The following is a 21697-nucleotide window of genomic DNA, read 5'->3' on the forward strand; positions in this document are numbered from 1 at the left end:
ACATCTACATTTGGGGGCCTTGCAAAGGGGGTAACCCATCAGGCAAGACATTTGCTTGCGCATAAGCAAGCATAAGCTATACAAGAAAAGTCCCGATCACTTACCGACATATAAACTTATGTTTTTTTTTTTTTAAGCAGCCAAATACAATTCCAATCGTTGCAGTGCAAATAGCTCTATTTGTCTGGCTCTATCTGTCAATCAATGTTTGGAATGGTCAAAAGCCCAAACACTTCAATGTCAATCAAATCTGCCGCTATTTACCCTTGCATACAATCGGATTTTGATTTTTCTCGAATGTTCAAAAGCATTTTCTAAAAAAAAAACGTCAAACTAATACCCCAGCCTACTGCAGACTAATGTTATTTTTTCAACTTGACAAATTGTATTTGCGTAACCTGTGTAATGTGGTGTAATTGTTCTCGTCTATAGAGGTATAAATAGTGAACTCGTTTGGCGGATCTACACCTAGCTTGAACACCTACGTGTTTCCTGCGTAAACAAGATGTTGCTGAAAATAGCCTTCGTCGTCCTTCTAAGTTCACTGGTTGCTGAAGGTGAGTATCTAGACTTTTGCGTTGCCTCGTCGATATTGTTCTCAATAAGAAAAAACAAATGCCTTAACAGAAACCTGTTCTTTTTTTTATGATTCCTATGACTGCGTACCTCCTCCCCCTCCTAAGCAATTTGTTGTACGCTCTGGCTGGCCGTGCTCCAAATTATAAGTGTCTTATTTTTTCAGCGAAGAAAGGAAGTAGACCTGGGAAGCCAGGGAAAACGACGACCACTGTTGTACCACCCACTCTACCTCCTGTTGGTAAGCTTTAATACTTCCTGTTCATACTCTTTCAATACTCCCTGTTCGTGCACATCGTGTATTCAAAGTAAACTTGAGTAATCATGGCCCCCTGAAGTGAACAAACCCTTGCCTTTATTTAGGGGTATAACCAGGATTTTGTAGATTACGGGCCAGTTACCCCTAAAAGCCAAGTATTACATCATTGATTATGAATCTTCTGACAAATTCTCCCAGATCTTTTAATCCCTGAGTTTGATTTAAGAACACACCGGTTTTTCGCCTACAGCACATTTCACCGCCCCTTGCGTCTACCTTTTCTTTATAGGGGTGTGTGGGGTCAGCTCTAGTACTTCTAGGATCGTGGGTGGAGCAGCTGCCAATCCAGGAGACTGGCCATGGCAGGCTCAACTCAGGACCACAACAGGGTTCCCATATTGTGGCGGATCTTTGATCCATTCCAATTGGGTGCTGACTGCCGCTCACTGCATCAGCGGTAAACGGCCCGCTGAAGTCGTTGTCAGGTTCAGTATTATAAAAAAAAAATTATTTAAAACTAATAATATTTTAGTGACGAACAGGCCTTGCACTTATTTCATTAGCATCCCCTGACAGCATTTCTTGCTCGAGACTAAAAATTACTAAGAGGGGAGGGAGAGGTAGGATTTGATTAGCAATAAACAAAAATGAAACTTTTCAAACTTATGGCTCATTTTCCCTTGTCAACCAAGTAATTTATAAACATGAAAGAAAGAGCTGTATCATGCCTCTAAATATTGTGTGTGAGGGGGGGGGGGGGGGGGGAGGATAAACAAAATACAGAAACATTAAAAAATAGAGAGGGAATATAGTGCCTCACACACTACTACGGCCCTGTAAAATACGAGATTTTCTTTTTCTGGAAAAAACACAGCCCTGCCCCTAAAGGATTGTTGTAACACAGTTCGCCATATGTTTCCCCTTTATTGTATATCAGGCTCGGCGCTCACAGTCGGTTGGGAAATCTTACAACGGATATGCAGGATATCAAGGTGTCAGCTATCATTACGCACAGTAACTACAACTCAAGAACAATGTACAACGACATTGCCTTACTCAAGCTGGCCACTCCAGCACAGACAAACAGGTAGACATCGCCTTATTAAGTCTGGCCACTCCAGGACAGACAAACAAGTAGGCACCGCCTTATTAAGTCTGGCTACTCCAGCACAGACAAACAGGTAGACACCGCCTTACTAAGTATGGCCTCTCCAGCAGAGACAAACAGGTAGACACCGCCTTACTAAGGATGGCCTCTCCAGCAGAGACAAACAGGTAGACACCGCCTTACTAAGGATGGCCTCTCCAGCAGAGACAAACAGGTAGACACCGCCTTACTAAGGATGGCCTCTCCAGCAGAGACAAACAGGTAGACACCGCCTTGCTAAGGATGGCCTCTCCAGCACAGACAAACAGGCAGGCATTGTCTCTTATGGAAGACAAACCGTAACACGTGCAAATCCCACCCTTGGTGCCCACAGGGAGTGCATTTTAGATAGAGACTAAACTTAATCTACTTTAACTGACAACATAGCAATGTATTATTTTGGGCATAGCTGTAGTATTCCGAGAAGGGGTATGGATGTGTAAACTTCGTAATTTGGTTAGTATTTCTGATCGGCGATTGCATTCTCCTAACTCAAGCTGCTTTATCATTGACGTAGAATTATAGAATTCAAACTTTCATGCTGAATGTTAACAAAGTGACATTTCTATATCTTTGCTTTGATTCTCAGCAAAGTAGGCTTTGTGTGCCTGCCCGAGACAGAGGCCTCGCCAAGTGATGGGACCACGTGTTGGATCACGGGATGGGGAACCCTCTCTTCAGGCGGGTACCCCCCGGACATCCTCCAGGAGGCCTCGGTCCCAGTCGTTAGCCGCGCGCGCTGCGAGCAAGCCTACACAGATCCGAATCAGATTCATGATTCCATGTTGTGCGCAGGTCTTGATAATGGTGGCGTTGATACGTGTCAGGGTGACTCTGGCGGCCCGCTTGTTTGCGAGTCGGGAGGGAAGTTCGTCCTCCACGGAGCAACGAGCTGGGGATATGGCTGCGCGGCAAAAGGGAAGTTCGGCGTGTACGCAAACGTGAAGTACCTCCTGACCTGGGTTAAGACACAGATGGCCACACGGTAGATAACAGTGCACCAAGTGTATATTATTTCAAGCATAGAATAAACCGTGCATTGAAATCTATTGTATTTTGTTTTAACAGTTATTCCTCCGTGCTGGAATAGGTCTTGGTCAGAACCCCAACTACGTAACTAGAAGGTTTTGTGAGAAGATGCGAATTTACGAAAAGTGGACATAGCATATACCTGTTCAATGTTTTTTTCGAAAACACGCAACCACAAAATTAGCAGTCTAAGCAACAATATTTAATTGGAACATTTATAATAACAATGTTTCTCCTTCCAATCCCCTCCGCTTCAAAACATGTTTTGTAAGACAGTAGCCTGGTAGCTGCATCTAAAACATGGCTAGGAATTAGCCTGCGTTACAACATACAACAAGATCTTTTTCACGCCAATAACCCCAAAATGGTCTACAATTTCAAGCCATGATGATTCTTATAGCCTCGTTCCAAGGCGTCTCTAGGCCGAGATGCCACTTTTTATGACATTTCTCTCAAAAGAGCGTCCGCCATTTTGAATTTAAATTTGTAGGGCTGGCCGTGAGCAGCCTGGGGACAAGGTTATATTTCTGATATATGTTTGCGTAATGACCTAAGAACGTTACAGCAGGATCTTTTAGTGGTATGGAAGTATGTTCAGCACTACACGGATATCCTTTTGTGTTTTTATCGTTTTATTTGTATTGGGTTGATCAATATCCAGGCAACTATGTAAACAAAATGTTTTATTGTTGATTCATTTTCGTTTATCACATTTTGCCAAATATAAGGCTGATCAATTTCAAAGCAGGAATAAGGACCAAATATTTATTATCATGCATAATTATACAGAAGCAACATAAAAGATTCAAAGAGTAGAGTTATCAAGAGGGAGAAGATTGTCTAGCTGACAAATTGCTTTGCCTTGTTTTTATGTAGTTTCTCTTCTTGATCTAAAAATAATAGAAGCCATAATAAGTTATTAGATAAAGGATATCAGGTACTCCATCAAAACCTCGGTAAGCTAAGATGTCTCAAATCAACATTCGGGCATTCACTTCTCCTCCACTTGCTTGCCACCACAAACATCCCAAGAAAATGCTTCGTGTAAATATAACACAATGGCGGGCAGAGGTAAAGAATTAAAAACAAGAAAGGTAAAGGGGCAGATCGCAATTCGTAGATGGAGGAATAGGAGATAAAGAGGGTGAAAAGGAAAGGGGAGAAGTAGGAGAAAGTGAAGTAGGTGCAGAAGAACGAGAAACAAGAGGAGGAAAAAAGGAGGAAGAAGAAGTGAGTGAGAATGAAGAGGTAGAGGAGGAGGAGGACGAGAAGAAGAATAAGGAGATGGGAGGAGAGTTTGAGTTTGAGGGGAGAGAGGAGAAGAAGAAGAAGGAGGATGAAATGCAGGAGGTGAGGAGGGGAGAAAGGAGAACGATGATAATATGAGTAAGGTGGTGAATGCGAGTAAGAAGGAGATCAGGAGGAAGAGAAGGAGTGAGTGGGGGAGGAGAGGGAAGGGATAGAGGAGAAGAAGAAGGGGAATACGAGTAAAGAGGGGAATATAAGTAAGGAGGAGTTCAGGAGGAAGAGGGTGGGGGAGGAAAGAGAGGGGATGGAGGATAAGGGGGAGTCAGGAGGAAAAGGAGGAGATGGGGGGGGAGAAGGTGGAGGAGTGGGGATAGGAGCACTTATCCATAGAATATCGGACAAGACCTGTATCACCTTGTGCTCTTATACTCCGCTTCCGTCGCCAGGAGGATGGAGTCGGGGTATTATTCTCGATGTTGAATTCAAGCGTTTCTTCTCTTTTCCGTTCGTATGCGTCATTGTCGACAGTGGAAGATAAAACTTGGCAGAAAATGGCCAGAATTCCCATCACAAAAACTATTTGCTTAACTTTCATCTAAAACAACACAAAACATCACATGGCAAGTTAGCTTGCGCACTACAGGAGCCATTTTTCTTGATGACTGCTTATTCCTAAATAACATCATAGGTGAATTTAAAAGTCTTGCCCTGTACCTGCACAACTAGAGGCTGGTTCCTATTGCCTGGTACCGCTGATGTGGGCTGGAATGGACCTCTAAGTATCTTATTCTTTGGGCTATACATATCTGATTTATGAAACCTTGTGTTTTTGTAAGCTATGGCTCATAATCAGTATAGTATGGTATTTCCTTGAGAATGAAAGGGTATTCCATTCTTTGACACAGACAATATAAATTTGGGAATGTTTTTTATTTTTTCTGGCATTTCAAAATTAGCCATAAGAAGAATTGAATGAAGTAGGTCTAAATAATAGCTATAAAATACACAAACAAAAATCCATACATTAAAATAATCTATGGCAATTTAAGGAAAACGATCCTAAGGAATATTGTTAATTTCTTTTTTAGCTTTTACTTACCTTCAATCGGTCATACACCAGTACACTTTCTTGTTTTTGGCGTCAAGGCAATGCGGTAGACTTGCTTGATTCCTGAGTTTTCACCAGAACCAGACTCATTCAGTGCGCGATCAAGACCTTTTGAAGGTTCTGAAGCCAGGTGTTTCGAATTTATTCCGACATCTTTTTGTGCTCTTGAATTCAAAGAGTTCTGTGTAATCGTAATCCAGCCCTTATGACTACGACAAAAACAACCGTAATAACACATCTAAAAGGAAGTTGTGACGTTTTTAATTGGCAGAACTCAAGAGTTAGAGACTTAAGATTTATATTATCAAGGGTAGATTTCATGCGTCAGGCGTCATGGATTTTTCGTGGTCGGCTGATTACTCAAGAACATAACATTAGAGGAGAAAGAAAGATAGTCTGAGTGGAAAACCCCGCATAAGTCTTTGTGGTTTTGGCCCTCTACTTGATACAGGCCGGTAGGATTTTGAACGGGGGGGGGAGGGGGGGTTCGTTTACCCATTTAGCGGACCATTTTCTCTTAGGTAGATCGTCCCAGCTTGCAGTGGTCCTCAATTTTCCGTCATCAGGGCGGACCTTCAAGTCGTGTGGGGTGGTTCTTTTGAACCCCCCCCCCCCCTCCCTGGCTACGGGTCTGTGATACATTGAGGGAAACATGAACACTCCATGCGCGGAGACGAGATGAAACTTATTATGTGTCTCGCCTACCAGGAACCACCCCTCATGTCATACCCCGCCTAGGCCCTGGCGCGCTAGGACTCTAATGTACAATAACACTTTAAAAGTCCTCTTCGAAAACAGTCAAAATCATGTAGTATAACCCAACAAAGTTTCCAACAAAATTTCCAACAAAATTTCAATATTTGGTCAACCCACAAAGGGTAACATACACAGAAGAGTCTTTTGTCCCCTCGCCGTTTTTCTTCTCCTAGTTTTGCATGGTGTAAAAGCACCACATGCCAGGAATACATATAGAATAGTTTTAAGGAAAGGTTGGGGAGGTTGGTTAAAACTAGAATGAGAGATTGAGCACTTAGGTCACCATTCGGTGGCACTATTTACTAGTACGGACGGATACAGAGTGTAATGAGCTAAATCTTTATTAATCACGCTTACTTACAAACGAACAACTAATATATGCAAAAATAATTATTTGACAACACACGGAAGATTCCTCAGCGGACAAATTGCTTGGCTTTGTTTTTATGAAGGCTCTCTTCTTGATCTAAAAAAAAAATTAGATACGTTAAACAGTTATTCATAGGAATATCAACTAAGCTCTTGCTTGGGATGGAAAACCGATGGTTTTTAATGAAAAGATTTGAGTTCTTCAAGCGTGTACCCAGGACTGGTTGAGGGGGGTTCACAGTCATACGTATCATATGGAAAAAGCTCATAGTATTAGTAGATTCCTTAATAAGAAATGACCCACTTTTTGGCCGCCAAGGGGGGGTGTGCCGGACCCTACATAAGCGCCTGTTCTCATCCGTCTTCATCACCTATTTTATTATCAATTTACGAATAGCCTTCGGGTTCAAGGCGAAGACATCAGGAAGAACAGATAAAAAAATATGATTTTGTCATGATTTTTATCTTGTCAAATGGGTAGAGATATGCCTTATGCAATAAGTAAAATGATGACCCTGCTATTTACTGGCCAATAAGGACGTGTGTAGACCCCTCGGCGCATTCCTAATGCGCCAGAAAAGTTGAGGTAAAAAAGGAAGAGATCTCCATTACCTTTCGCCCTAATACTCCGCTTCCGTCGCCAGCCGACAGAGGACTGGGACTCGCGGTTATACTCATGGGTTTCTTCTCTGAGCTCTTCGTACGCCTTGGCGTCGGTAGTGGACACTTGGAGGATAAGCGCAAGAATCCAAAGCACGACGACTACTTGCTTAACTCTCATCTGAAATGACACAAACATCATAGACTTTCAGGGGCGGCAAAGTTGGCCTAAAAGGGGGCTGGGGACTAAACACAATTCAGAGAAGAAGTTTTGAGACTGAATTATTCACTTTGGGGCATTCCACCCCGGGAGAAGTTTATATTTTTGGATCTCTGACGCTAAACACCCTGAAAAGTGGAGAGCATCCCTCCACGTATGCTCATTGTGCATTCTTACAATAAAGGCGGACACCTTGTGTTTCGTTTGATTATAAGTACCTTGAACTACAAGATACGTTTGCAGGGTCTGATTTTCCAGTAATACCTACAACCCACGTAGACCCTCCGCTATTAAGGCTATGAATATGTCCTTTTCGCGCCTGCGGCACTTTTTCCTTGTGACTATAGTCTTGTTTTTCCTTTTACGAGCCTAATCTAGTACACGTTTTGAAAGTTATAACGAGTCAAGGGCGCCATATGTTTCGATCTCTATTGCTGAATCAATAAGCCATTACCCATTTGGTTATTGAACTTAAACGAAGCGATAGAATTGCCGTTGTGTTTAACTTTTCTGTGTACTCAGCTGAATTGAAATGGGTATTACTGGATGTCAGTCTAAGCAGTTGAGATAGGGGATTTAAGGACTTTTCTTTGATCCGGTTGACAATTAACCAATCAAAGACTTAACGTTGTATCAAGTGGCTTTTTTCATTTCAGACTTGCCTCGTTTCATCTGCTCAGCAATCTTTCAACAGGATTAAAGCCCTTGAAAAAGTTTTTTAAATCTTGAATGAATGTCTGTTTTTGTTTTCCACTTTTTCAAGGAAAGATAGTAAAGCTGTACGAATCGTCTTCTTTAGCTTCGTCGCGATATTTGGAAAACGCTGTATACTGTATAAGTAATGCGCATTTGCATTTCTGTATAAAGGCAGTTAAAAATAACGAGATAGAGAGTTTTCTTATTAGCAGTTAGTCCTTTTTTTAATATTATAACCCAACGATCGAAGTTTTACGTGAAACTGACTGGTGAAACTGGCTAAAACTGATTGGTGAAACTGACAATCTTGATGGAGTACACTTTTTCGCTAGTTCAAGTGGAAACCTCTTATAATCCTTTTTAAATATAAATATACAAATGTCGCGATAAAATACAATTACCAATATAAATCAATCAACGGTGCTAATTTTCGAGTAATAAAGATTGTGTTCGTTCTTATCTTATTGAATTCTTACTTTTCACTTACATTCTATATTGTCCAACAGCGCCAGTGCGATGTAACTGTCGTACTTGCTAAACGCCTCAGAACATTCACGATAATCGCGATCCTTTTTGTGAATTTACCACCTTTAAAGGTTCTGAAGCCGCGATTAATATTAAGATTTCGTTTTTAAGCACTGTTTACACAAAATCCTTTTGTGTTCTCGAATGTAAAGCGTTCTGTGTCATCGTATTTCGGGTAGGATGAAAGGCTACGACAAATACAACCGGAATATTATTGCTCTTTGAGTGGAGGATGTGAAGTTATATTAAATTTCGATAGTTAAATTTCTAGTATCACGCCTTTAGGATACATTTCGTACGTTTTTTGTTAAAGCAGAAATTAGTTATATTTTCAACATGGGGTACCGACCCCATTCAGTCATTTTATTGTAATAAAGTCTTTTCTCGCAAATTCATTGTAAATACGCTCGGTGAGGGTACACCCCTCTTTAAATTATGAGGGTGTGTAAACTCTGCCATCTTGCCGGAAATTTGTGTCTGAAATAAGTACAGTTTCGCATATCTTTGCGTTAACTTTGCCCATTCGTGTTATATTAACCACACTTTTCACCAAGAAAATTATTTGCACTGTTTTAGATCAATAATCTTTTTTTCCCCTTTTTGTTTTTGTTCTCGTGAAATAGTGCGCAATCACAGCAAAAATATATAGGGCTCCGAAGGACCTCTCGAATTCATGCTCAATAAAGATTAACGTCTGGCTGTTTTTTTTTTTTAATAGGAGATAAAAATATGCCTTTTTGTCTAACTACCCTTTTGCGTCAATGTTATAACAAACTAACGTGGAAATCATTTGAAGTTTTGATTACAGAAAACTATATATCTGCCCCTCCCACTACTTTTGATAATTGCCCCGACAAGCGGTTATATCTCATTTTCCACAATGGTACTTAATACCGCCACCAAGTCGATCTAATTCTGCCTTCATTTCAAGTAGTTTTCCAATCATTAGAGCGCGAAAAATCGAAACTACGTCACAAGATTTCCGTAGGCCAAGGTTCAATCAACAACTCCCGTAAGAGTTCTGTTTTGGTGCTCTTTGTCATTCGCCTGATATGTATGCACTTTCTTTTTGGATGAACGACTAATGTTCAGTTGAGGCTGGGTATCGTTCTTATTTTATAGCATTTTAAATTTCAGTGTAGATAATACAACAATGAAGTATTGTAAGAGAATTATACAATTTATCAATAGCAATAACAGTCAAGGTTGTCATTACAGACATAATTTGATTTCTGTATTTTCGAACGCATCACACACTAACAAAACAATAATTTGCGGCTGCTTTCTGGACCTCTACATGTTCTTAGCATGTTCATAGAATTTGATGAAATCTCAAGCTGGACGTTCTTATAAGAAAAAGGTTCTTATAGAACAAAAAAAAGAGGATTGACAGGATTATTTCACTTAGCAAGGCGGCCAGAAACTTTTAAGTTATAAAATATATAATGCACACAATCATTTATAATGATTTAGCCCCTCAAACTTAGAATACATACCTTACAAAACTCTTACCATCATACAAAAGTGGATGATTTACTCTCATCACCATATGCAGTTTTGCTCAATTTCCCCTCTTTACTCGCGGCTCAGGCTTACCAAAATCTATACGTTCTCCTGTCTATCTCCTGATCTCTGTATGATCGGGACGGTACAGAGCCGGTGCATTATTAGAATCCAAAAAATATCTACTCTCCCTGATCTACATTCCTCGACCTGGGCCCCATGGGCCCTGGTGTAAAGATATTTCTAATCTGCTAGCTAGGCATTTGTTGTTTAAAAACGCTGCATTGATAGTTTTTTAACCATATTTTTTTAGACGGGGATACGGTTTTTGGTTTCTTGGAACGGAAGTATAACATAATTGACACGAAGTGAAAATTTTGCGAAAGCGGCTACTTTTTTGGGTTACCTGTGGCGAAGTTCATCCACAAAGGACTGGTCCAGCCTCGTATGTTTACCGCGCTTAGATCGATGCTGAATGGAGGACGACTGTCATGGCGGGACTCAGCAATTCCCCAAAACAGCTCTTTAGCGACGTCCATTTCTTTATTACATCATCCTGCAGCGAGGCGGTGAGTTTTATATCAGACTTTGGTCTTCTGACCGCGATCGATATTTTTTTCGGAGGGATTTTTCGAATCTTTATCAAGGCGCGAAATTCGGTGCTTCGCTGTTTGTCACTTTATGGAGTGTTCGATATGAGCCGATCATTAGCTTCGCCATCGCAGCTGCAAAAAGGAAGATAGCATAGAATAGTTGCAGTCTAAAAGCAAATGGCCTTCTTACTTATCTTATATGTGTTTAGGATAGATGGGCTTACCTTTTAAGTTTGAGCGTGCAAGATGCAGTTCTGCCGTATCGTAAAGATGACTGAAGTCTATTTCTGTGTTATTGTATCATTTTGTTTTCTGAATCATCAATCGATCGATCCCATCGTATCGTTCAACCACCATCGAATAAGCTAAGCATGTGTAAGGCGTTATGCGAACAGTGCAGAATCATGTTTCAAGTCAAAGTATACCCTATCCGGTCAAGAACAGACTTGTTGGAGCTTACGACCACAGGCCCCCCAATACCAACGATGAGATTCTAGACATCTGCTGGTTGCTTGAAATACGTTTTTTTTTAAATGGTAGATTCCAAATATTTCAAGAATGCTAAGCTTACTCTCTGTACAAGTGCAGATCCTTTATATTTTGAAATAAATTTAGATAGAGGGGGGAAGGGGGCGTTGCACCAGAGGCTCTTTTGCTTTATGATTTCGCCATTCACAGCTCTTTGTATTGAAGCTTGGAGCCTCTGGCATCAAAGGTGCCCCCCCTCCCCCCCAATCTTTCAGTGTTACGGCACTGCTAGTGAGGCCATTGCTCTGATACAGAATTTGAAGAAAGTAAAACAATTTTCATGTTTGGGTGAAGCTTGGGTGATTTGTTTGTGTTATTTTTCTGCTGTCAAGTTTTTAATTTAAGGAAACTGTAAGTAGAACAGCCTGTGTACTCATGAGAATGCCAATATCATGAGAGTTGACTGCCTGCAAAATATCTTCAGGTTAAACAGCAACTAAAACAAGGCGGAGCGAGAAGAGAGTTCTACATAAGTGACCTAGTGACTCATGTGATCACTGACTCTGCTGATTTCCCTCAGCACAGTGAGGCTGAAGAGTTCAACTTGCCAATTGTACTGGTGAGTTGAATTAGTAGAAATTATCATACTACTGTTCACTGATTATTAGATTTCTGCAAACAACAAGTGTAAAACTTTTTTACGGCTGATATAGACTGTAAGTAATAGAAGCCTAAAAATGTTTAATACTAAAAAGAGGTTTTCATACAGAAAATGATGATCATTTGATTGATGTCTCTAATTTTAGTTATATTACTTAATTTCTTAAAATATCCTTAATTTGTATTTATGATGATTTTATTATATGTATTATGATTTTTATTGACATACTGTATTTTTTGTCTTAATAGGAAAACTGGGTGACAATGAGTGCCAAGTTGAATGTACTTTTACCGTATCCTCATGAAAATTGCTGATTTGGCAGAGCCTCACCAGCGGGTAGCCTTTTTTACCACTAGGTTCTGGGTTTGATCCCCAGTTCCAACTTCAGTTGTGTTTGTTGGTCTTCACCTCTGATCAAAGGGTTTTTCTCCGGGAGGGACTTTCCTTACCATTGACTCAACCTTGATGTATCTGTGCTCTCAAAACTGCATTCCTTCTTCAAGGGGGTGATTACAGCTTCCTGAATTTATTTATCTGTGTATGTAGCAGTATCCAGATGTACAATTAATACTTACAATGTTGGCTCAGAGCTATTTGTGCTTATAGATTTTGAGATTATTCTTGAATGATGAATTTTCCATTTATACCTATGTATTGCTCTTAACTTTGCAAAGAACCACACCATTTCATCCAGACTGCAACAAACTTTTTTCCAGAGTAACAGTCTGTCCATCACAGGTTAGAAACAACTTCCTATAGTAATTGTTGCTAACTCCGTCTTTTAAGCAGCCATCTATTAAGTACAAGCTTGATTTACAGCTTGTTTCTGTAAGCCCGCAATCCATTCCCCCATGTATGGCTTGAAAATACCAACCAATCAGGAAAGCACCTGTCTAGTTCTATAGCAGAAAACTGCTGACTATTAAAAAGCTCAATTACTTTAAAAAGCATGAAGTCCTAAATTGGATGGGTTGGCAAAATCTGTGTTAAAATGTTTCTAATAGAAACACTGTATTTTTTTACATTTTAAATATTTAAATGTTAATAATTATTTAACGGTCATGGCATATTTTTTCAGATCCCTTCTGGCGACTTGAATATCTTGTGGGCTATGGTGACGTATCATGGCGGCTCAGTTCAGCTGAGTCTCACTTCAGACTGCACTCATCTTGTCATTCCAAAGCCTATTGGGGTATGTTGTAGTAGCTTGTGCAAGTTTTGACTGTTGTCGGTTCTGTAAAAAAATTCATTTGGCAAAATCATCAGTACCCTGCTAGCAAAGCTTATAATTTCTTTTGTTTCACTTAGGAAAAGTACAAGTGTGCTCTCAAATATCCAGGGTTAATAAAGATTGTCACACCAAGTTGGCTTATTGACTCTATCAGGAAAGATAAGCTGCTTCCAGAAGAGGACTACATGCCTGCTGAGCCACCAGCTCCATCACCATCAGTGACAGCAAAAAATATGGAGATAAATCAATCTCCTGCTGCCACAACAGATGTTAATACACAAGGTTCTTCTGCAAATGAGAACATACAATGCAAGACTTCTCCTCACCATACAATTCCACCACCAACAACTGTGGATGTGGGCATGACTAGTTTGGAAACGAAACCCCCAGTTGTTACGAAATTAGTAACATCAACTGCTGAAATTGCAACTAGTTTGGCATCAACTCAAGCAAATTCAACCCCAGCTTTCACAACTTTATCCAATCAACCATTCACAATGTCAGGTGCAGAAACAAGAACACCCATGCAAATGCCCAGACAGTCTGAGGGGCATGCTACAGCTGCAGCAGTTATCGAGACTCCTAGCAATGTTGCATTAGACTCGAGTGAGAAAAAAGGACAAACTGAAGGACCCCCTTGTGTTCAAAGCAATGGCCAAGAAACAGAGTCTCATTGTAAGATTTGAGTTTTTTTAATTTGACTTTATGAAGTTACTTTTTGTTTCAGTCACTTATTCTCTATTTCATTTATGATGTTCTGTTCAGTGTCCCTAAAGTGCATTTTGTTCTTTAGTGTCCTTATTTAAAGGGTGTGTGTTTGCGGTGAGTGACTACCAAGACCTAATGGAACACTCTGCCCTGGCTACATGGACTGAGGTTGGACTGTAATTGTTTTTTCTGATTGCCACTTTTGTGTCTCAAACATGGCTTTAAGATAAAAAATATCTATTGTAGGTGATTGAACTTCATGGTGGTACTGTTAGTCCATTCTACACTCCTCGATGCACCCACCTCATTTGCCTTCATCAGTGTGGCAAATTGTTTTCTTTGGTATGTTGTTTCTTAATTAATAAGACTATAAACTGCCATTCTTGTAAGATGCACTTGTAAGATAGACAGATAGACATTAAGACAGTGTTAGTGATCAACCTTAGACTTATTCTCAGTCACTTTCATTATTTGTAAATTGTTAATATTATTTACAAACAAATTTGACTATTAAACCAGGTTCTTGCTAGTTTACAAATGTAATACACATTGATTTACCCTGGAACACTACACATGTTGGGCATCACAAGCCACATATTTTTTTTCCTGATTTGTTGATCAGTGTTTCTACACGTTTATTGAAAAATTCAAGCTAGAGGGGAAGGCTAAGGGTAAGGCAATGCAAGCGTTATCTTGTATTACTGATTTTTTTAGTCCTAGGGAGGACAAAACTATTGTAGAAGATAAACTATTACTCTGTTGTATCCTAGAAAGTAAAGTTCTTTTCTCATGTGATAGGCACTTAAAGATGGTAAAATCATTGTGACAGCGCATTGGCTAAATGATGTGTTATTGAAAGGAAGCTTGTTTCCACCATGCAATCCACTTCATCTTCCCACGCCATTTGAAAAAAAGTTGCCTGAATGTGCTGGAATGGTAAGTATTGTACACATGAGTACATGTAATGAACTTTACATTTAGAAGTTGTCATTTCTTTTAAGCTCTTGTACTCTTGCTACATTGACTGTACATAATTGTAACCATCCTCAATCATAAGCTTGCATCACAAGTGGCCTTAACTGCATTTTTTGTGGTTGACTTGTTTTTGTTTTACAGAGCATTTCAGTCACAGGATTCACTGGCCAGGAACGTCAGCTTGTGCGCAATATGGTGTTCATGATCGGTGCAAACTACACAGGATATTTAATGAGAACCAACACACATCTTGTCTGCAGAAGGTAATACAATCAAAGCTTCTGTAGGTGATCATATATGAGGGTTATGGTTTTTCTATAGGATGCCCTCTTTATCATACAGTATGTTTTCCACTAACTCTCCAAAACTGTGTTGTTTCTACCGAATCATGCCAAAATGTTGTGGTATTTGGTGGTTCTGAGTATGCAATGTGCTATACATTTTTGTTTGTGTTAATTTCGTGCTTTAGTTTACAGTGGATAATGTGAGGGTTGATTTGTTAAAGAGGAATGTGCAGTGAGGCTGAAACTCATTCTACCTCAGCTACTTTCTTGTAACACCTGGTAGATTTTGCAGCTTATGAAATGGCGATATAAGTATAAAAACAACTTCATTTTTTCCCATTGCTTTGCGTTTTGAACTCAGAACAATTAACAGTATAGTGAAAGAATACATCGATGTTAGGTTTTCTTGAAAGAAACCAAAATTTAGTGGAAAATCAACTCAGGATGTGGAAGTTGCAGAAAATGAAGTAGGTTGCAGATCCGCATCTCTTCATGAGAGAGGTCAGAGGCCCTGTTACTAGAGTAGGTCAGTTTGCATTCCCTTTTCCGCCTTTTGAACTGTTCTGAAATCCTGTGATAGATGCACACAAGTTACTGTGATTTACTCTAACACCTTCCTGTCTTCAGTTCTGAAAGCCTCAAATACAAGAAAGCCAGGGAATGGGGAATACCATGCATTAATGCCAAGTGGCTTTCAGATATTGTGTCAGGTACAGTTATTATTCCTCTGGCATTGACTACATACTCTCATTGACACATACAGTTATTTTAATAAGAAATGTAAGAAATGTATTTAAAAATACATTTCTTACAGGGGCACCTTTACCATGGTTTTACCTTTGTACCTTGCCAATATAACTGGTGAAAATAATTATTATACTGTTTAATATAAATGTTGTGACAGTTGAACATTTACTGTAGTTTTTATTTTATATGTCAATTTTGGTAGAAAATTAGCATAGCATTTATTTTATACTGTGTAGAAATTTCTGAAATTTCTTGACCATTTGTAAGCAACTTAGTGGTAACTTAGAAAGACGATGTGGACATTTTTTCAGTGTCAATTAACTTGGGACTTTGGTGAGTGTGGAAGTTTTAAAACACTCCAGGTTAGCCAAAGTTTTCCTTGTGGTACAGCCTCGAACACTAACAAAACTTTCGTTGATAAGTCTTGAACCACCAATATTTACATACAGTATAGTTTTGAAATTGTTTTTTACAGGAGGAAAGGTCCCTCCATGCGCCCTTACACGTTATTCTCAGTATGGTACCTCTGATGAGCTGTCTATCACCAGTAGTCTTGTTGAACCCCTTTTGGGTGAGTGCTAGAGTCATCACGATTAACTATGTTCATCATAACAAATCATCTCATTGAAGGTAATCCAAGATTCTCATGTATTAAACCACCTGGAATAAAAAACCTTACATATAAGAACCTAGACTCAGACTGCCATCACTTGTTATTGGCTACCAATACCAATACTATTGCTACCAATAATCAATGTTAAACCCTGTTTGTGTTTTTAATACTTATAGAACCATGGAAGGATTTCAAGCCTGACACAAGTGTAAGTAAAATGCTATATTTTGAGTTGATAGTTGCAAACTGTAAAAATTCCGAACTATTTGTTTTCTGAGGCATACTAGTTTTTATTGGTTTTTGTTTTAGATGGATTACCCACAGAAAAGACCAGCACAGGTTTGTCCAAAACATTTTTTTTTCTCTCTGTTTAGTGTGGTGTTTTTGCACAAAGCACTTAGGGACTTCTCAGAAATGATTATGGATCATATATAGTCTTTTCATAAGACCATTAGCAAAATTGAAAGGAACATAATTGCTAATAAGATTATTTCTTTGGTCATTTTTTACAGGTAATGTTGTATTTGTATGATGGTTGTATTTAGCTGCAGACTGCAAAAGCTTTAACATTAGATAATTAATTAGATGATAAATGAGATAAATCTCAGAAAGTTTCAAATAAATCTGTCAGTCAGTCTTTATATTATATAGTCATCTGACTAATAGTTCTTTTTACTGTACACGAAGCAAGCAAACCCCAGCGTACCCCATAAATGGTTGATATTTGATTTTGGATATTAGGGATAAAATAAATAAGTATTCATACAATACTATATATTTATTTATTGAATTTATAAGCCTGCTAGTGCTCTTATTCGGGGTTATTTGTTAATATTTTGTTTTCGAATATTGGGAATTCTGTGAAGGCCGAATAAGCCCGAATGAAAGCTGCCTCGCAGGCTATGGATTTATAGGAGCTCCTTGAATTCACTGTCATCACATGGGATGAAAAATAACAGTATAATTTTATTTCAGGAAATAGATGAAAATCGTAATGCAAAGAAAAGAAGGTATGTTAAGTTTTTTTATTATTATTATTTGCTACTCTAATTCCAGTTGTGTGTTACAGGGAAGAGTATGATGGTTAAGCATTTTTATCTGAAGTGAGACAATAAAGATGCAAGAAGTGTGATGTCTTGTTGACACCGTTTTATCACAGCTGTGATTCTTGCATACAAATTAGCTACTTTTTTTCTACAGTATTATTTACTTCAAACTGTTATTCATGGACATGGTAGTACTGTATGTGTCACACCAGAATTGAACCATCACTTGTACTCATGAATATTTATTCAATATCTCTAGGCTATCAGAGTCATCTACTGTGGAGATTAATAGTAACACTCCACATGTGTTATTTACTGGTCTACCACAATCCCATGTCTACCAACTACAAAGGGTAATTAATATACTGTGAAGGCTATAACAACTGATTAGGGTACATATACTGTACCAGTCTTGGTTCTTTATCTCTACCATTCTAGTTCATGAAGCATGACAAATGTGTACAATAATTCCAACACATTATTTTCCAACACCATTATTTTTTAGCCAATGAGAACTTGAGAAAAGTGGTAAATTGCAACTTCAATCCCTTTTATGCTTATTACTTGGGTGGCACAGTTGGCAGTATGTTGTTTTGTATGTTTCTATGCCTCTCGCCCCTTGGTTAACTGGGTTTGGTTCAACAAGGGTTGATTTCTTGGTTTCAAAAAAAAATGATGTAAGCAATATTTTTTTCAGACTTGACAAGTATGATTGCCACCTAGGGATTCTTCTTGTTTATGCCTTCCACTCGACCACGTTGCATCTGTGCCTTTGTTATCCACGTTCCAGCTGTAGGGAGTGTTTATAGTTTTCCAGATTCGTTTTAACTCATTACTGTATGTTTTTTTGTGTGTTTGTGTAACATTTAGATGGTGTTGAATCTTGGTGGTAAGCTGGCAGAATCTCCGCAGACCTGTACCCATCTTGTTACCAACAAGGTATATTCTCTCATCATTAACCCTTACACCATGTCTTTTTTCTTGTAATTAAAAAAATGTTGTTTCTTATCTTTTTAGATTGTTCGTACAGTGAAGTTTCTTTCTGCCATATCTGTTTGCCAGCACGTTGTAACAACAGCTTGGTTGCAAAAGAGCCGGGAAGTCAAGCATTTCGTTGGTATGTGTTTGTATGTTGGCAACAAGCGCCACTATTGTTTACAAGTTTGGCAGCATCAGATTGTTTATCACAAGATAGAGATGACGTGGCAATGACCACACAATACTACATGTTGCGACAAACATTGCTGGTGTTCTTTACATAGGATAGGACAATCTAGGTCTCCCATGAAATGGCCATAAAAAGGATAATAAAATATCGTGACAGCTCGAGTAGCAGTATAATATCACTTAAAAAATATATAAGATTTGGTAACTTTTTTTCCCACAATGTCTCTCATCATTTTAATAATGGATTTATTACTTTTTTAAGATCCTAGTCTTTATCCACTCCAAGACTTGGCCTCTGAGAAAGAATATGGCATAGATATTAAGCAGTCTTTAAAGCGAGCACGCGAACGTCGATGCCTTCAGGTAGGATACTTTCTAGACGATAAAGGTATAAAATTCTTACTCTAGTGGCTATAACATCACTGGAATCGATCACCAAATGATGAAATGCCTTCTGAAGACTTAAGTGGAAGGGGTAGAGGGGACGAGGTGGTACTCGGCACGAGCACCAAAGAAGTAAACAGAGATCTTTTGTCCTTCTTCCCAAGCACGCGTGGTCTCTTCTCCCTCCCTCTCCCTTAACTCCTTGTGCTTGCTATGCAGGATAACCAGATGGCTATTTTGTTTTCAGGGAATTCAAGTCTATGTATCTCCTAATGTTGAGCCATGCCCAGCCTCTATGAAGGAAATAATTGAAAGCGCAGGAGGGCAGGTAAGCGTCTTTGTGTTGCTTTTTTTAGGACTTGATATCAATTAAGATTTTTGTTTCAACTAAGTGACGCTTTTAATGCACAGATGTTGACGAACATCCCATCCAAACAAAGCCTCACTACGCTAAAGACCCTAAAAACCAGTGAGGTTGGTATTGATAAAAGCGTCAGCTTTACTTTTGTTTGATAAAATTGTAGCTCGCTGGGCCCATGAATGTTTTGTTTCTTTTAAAAACACCATGTATGATGCTTCAAGGTGCTTGCCAACTTTTCCTTCGGCAGCACTAGCATGACATATTCTAGGAGCGTCTTGTCTTCGTCTTTTCGGCTAGACCAAGTTGGTTCCGGTGGCCATTTACAGAAGGCTGACCCCGCCGCCATTTTACGTCCCCGCACATAAACCGAGTCACACAAAGCGTCCATTTCTATCGGCTAACTCAAGTTATCTACTGCCGATCAAATATTGAAATTTTGATTTTAAAAGTCTCAGAATTGACGTAAATGGGGAATGGTTATTTTGAAGTTTCCTTGCGGATAGACCATTGTATATTCAGATGTAAATAATAGTTAAGTGGCTGATCGACATTAATTGTTTTTGTTGTTTTTCGTCCCACTAGGGTCACCCTGTCTTAGTAGTAGTGACCTGCCCAACAGATGTGGCCAAATGCATTGACTTCATTCGTTGTGGATACGGTATGTTCGCACACAGCTCAGCATTCACGGTTTGATGCAGGGTGAAACTTATACCCATACTACCCTATTTCTTTGTCTTTAGTTATTGTCTTTTTGCAGTTTATTTCTCCATCATTTTTTTTTATAGCCATACCTTAAATATTTGTTTTTGTTTCATAACAGATTTGTACAGTGTGGAATTGATACTAGCCGGTGTTCTGAACCAACAAATATCATTTGACCAGTATCCTTTGTGTAATTTTAATTATTTGTTATGGTATACGACTATTTTTTAGCTCCCTTCGACCAGTGTTGGTAAATGAATTAATTAATAGAAAGTGTTCAATACAATTAATCTTTCCTTGACATATTTTTTCAGGTACAAGTTTGTTCTTCAGTAGAAGTCAAGTCTAAATGCATCGTTCATCATTCATTGTAGAAGATTATTAGGATGAAAGATCGTTTAATGTTTGTTTTCATTTTTTGTTTTTTCAAGCAAGTTTGATAACGTTTTTAGAGGAGGCAAGGGGGTGTTCTTTTGATCAAGAAAAACATATCCATATATCCCGTTTGTTACCCTACCTCGCGGGTTTTTCAGGGCTGTAACGGTCATCGCAAAACTGGGTGGCACGCCCCTTATAATTTAGAAACAAATTGGGGGGACACAGGTCCTGTTGTTGGAAACTGCATGGCACCAATTACGTGTTCATGACTGTTTTGGTATTTTAAAATGGTCTTAAAGCAGCTGAAAATTTTTATCTGTGTACATAAAGAAAAATTGAAAAATATATAATATAACCATGTTACAGTTCGCCAATCAAAGAGTCGGGTGATTTTTGCTCCAATATTCTCGACAAGACTAGTGTAGTAGAGGGCCATCTCCTTTCCGAGAGAAAGTAAAAACATAGTTGTCTTGTAAAATGAATAAAATCAGACAAAATATATGATACTATGTTTCAAAACGTTAAAAAAAATGTATTTGCCCCTTGGACACTTTCCTGGCAGTTCCCCATAAATTTATGGAAATGTATTTGGGGTGGCACAAAAATTTAACACTTGTTAATGTTCACCTTTTTTTTCCATGGAGCGCGATTAAGGGGGTTAAAAATATTGCGGTTATCCAGAGATCTTAAAATTTAATTGCATAATATACAAACATATTTTCAACCAAATTTAGGGCAGAGGCTTTGAATATAGAGGGTCTTTTGAGCAACAACCTTACTAATACTGGACGAAGGGTTTGGATTGCTAATATTTGCGACAAGACAAGTGTAGCAGAGGGACCATACCCTTGTCCAGGAGAAAGTAAAAGCACAGTTGTCTTGTAAAATCGATGAAATCAGATATAAAATATACGAATACTTTTTTAATGTTGTTACAATCTTTTAAGAAACAATCTAATACGTTCTAAATACGTTGAAAAACCATTTGCCCTTTTGGACACTTGGAGTTCCTCGTATTTTTTGGAAATATTTTATGGGGCACGAAAATGTTCCACTTGTAAATTCTCTTCACATTTTCCAAGTTATTCACAAGGGCCTTCGAATAATGGTCTTTGGCGAGCACCCCGTTTTTTAATGCGAGACCGAGCATTTTTAGTTTTTTGAATAAATCGAGTATTCGAGTACAACAAAAAATACAATGCGAGCACGACGAAAAAAATTGAGCTAGCATGCGAACATTAGCCGAAAACTGCGAGCACATCGAATTTCCGGGGGCCCTTACACAGGGCACACCCTGCTCATGTTATACTTTCGATTACACTCCGTAAAGATTTTTTTAAAAT

General features: G+C 38.9%; 2 protein-coding genes and 2 long non-coding RNA genes across 5 annotated transcripts; 2 read left to right on the plus strand and 2 right to left on the minus strand.

The window, feature by feature from the left end:
- The first annotated feature begins 422 nt into the window (after positions 1–422).
- Positions 423–3023, plus strand: LOC5512784 (chymotrypsinogen A). The gene is made up of 5 exons (XM_048725380.1): positions 423–557; positions 743–817; positions 1125–1320; positions 1773–1922; positions 2572–3023. The coding sequence occupies exons 1-5, from the start codon at positions 506–508 to the stop codon at positions 2969–2971; spliced, it is 873 nt and encodes a 290-aa protein (XP_048581337.1). The 5' UTR covers positions 423–505; the 3' UTR covers positions 2972–3023.
- Positions 3024–3191: 168 nt separating this feature from the next.
- On the minus strand, positions 3192–5609 carry LOC116618468. Its single transcript, XR_004296214.2, has 3 exons — positions 5359–5609; positions 4674–4854; positions 3192–3901 (listed from the first exon to the last, which is right to left on the minus strand). It is a non-coding gene; the product is annotated as an uncharacterized LOC116618468 (long non-coding RNA).
- An 837-nt stretch (positions 5610–6446) lies between these two features.
- LOC116618480 lies at positions 6447–11045 on the minus strand. 2 transcript variants are annotated; one of them, XR_004296216.2, is made up of 4 exons: positions 10854–11045; positions 10443–10761; positions 7105–7273; positions 6447–6589 (listed from the first exon to the last, which is right to left on the minus strand). It is a non-coding gene; the product is annotated as an uncharacterized LOC116618480 (long non-coding RNA). The 2 variants fall into 2 exon arrangements; XR_004296215.2 differs by lacking the exons at positions 10443–10761; positions 10854–11045 and adding an exon at positions 8496–9968.
- LOC5512783 (PAX-interacting protein 1) lies at positions 10476–20855 on the plus strand. The gene is made up of 24 exons (XM_032382197.2): positions 10476–10605; positions 11582–11716; positions 12007–12050; positions 12433–12496; positions 12837–12950; positions 13067–13664; positions 13783–13865; positions 13944–14039; positions 14496–14633; positions 14814–14935; positions 15584–15666; positions 16179–16274; positions 16493–16524; positions 16626–16655; positions 17292–17326; positions 17622–17715; positions 18233–18301; positions 18380–18479; positions 18792–18892; positions 19161–19241; positions 19325–19387; positions 19857–19932; positions 20095–20155; positions 20291–20855. The coding sequence occupies exons 1-24, from the start codon at positions 10528–10530 to the stop codon at positions 20310–20312; spliced, it is 2415 nt and encodes an 804-aa protein (XP_032238088.2). The 5' UTR covers positions 10476–10527; the 3' UTR covers positions 20313–20855.
- Positions 20856–21697: the final 842 nt, after the last annotated feature.

This window comes from Nematostella vectensis, chromosome 3, assembly GCF_932526225.1.
Source record: "Nematostella vectensis chromosome 3, jaNemVect1.1, whole genome shotgun sequence".
Lineage (NCBI taxonomy): Eukaryota > Metazoa > Cnidaria > Anthozoa > Actiniaria > Edwardsiidae > Nematostella > Nematostella vectensis.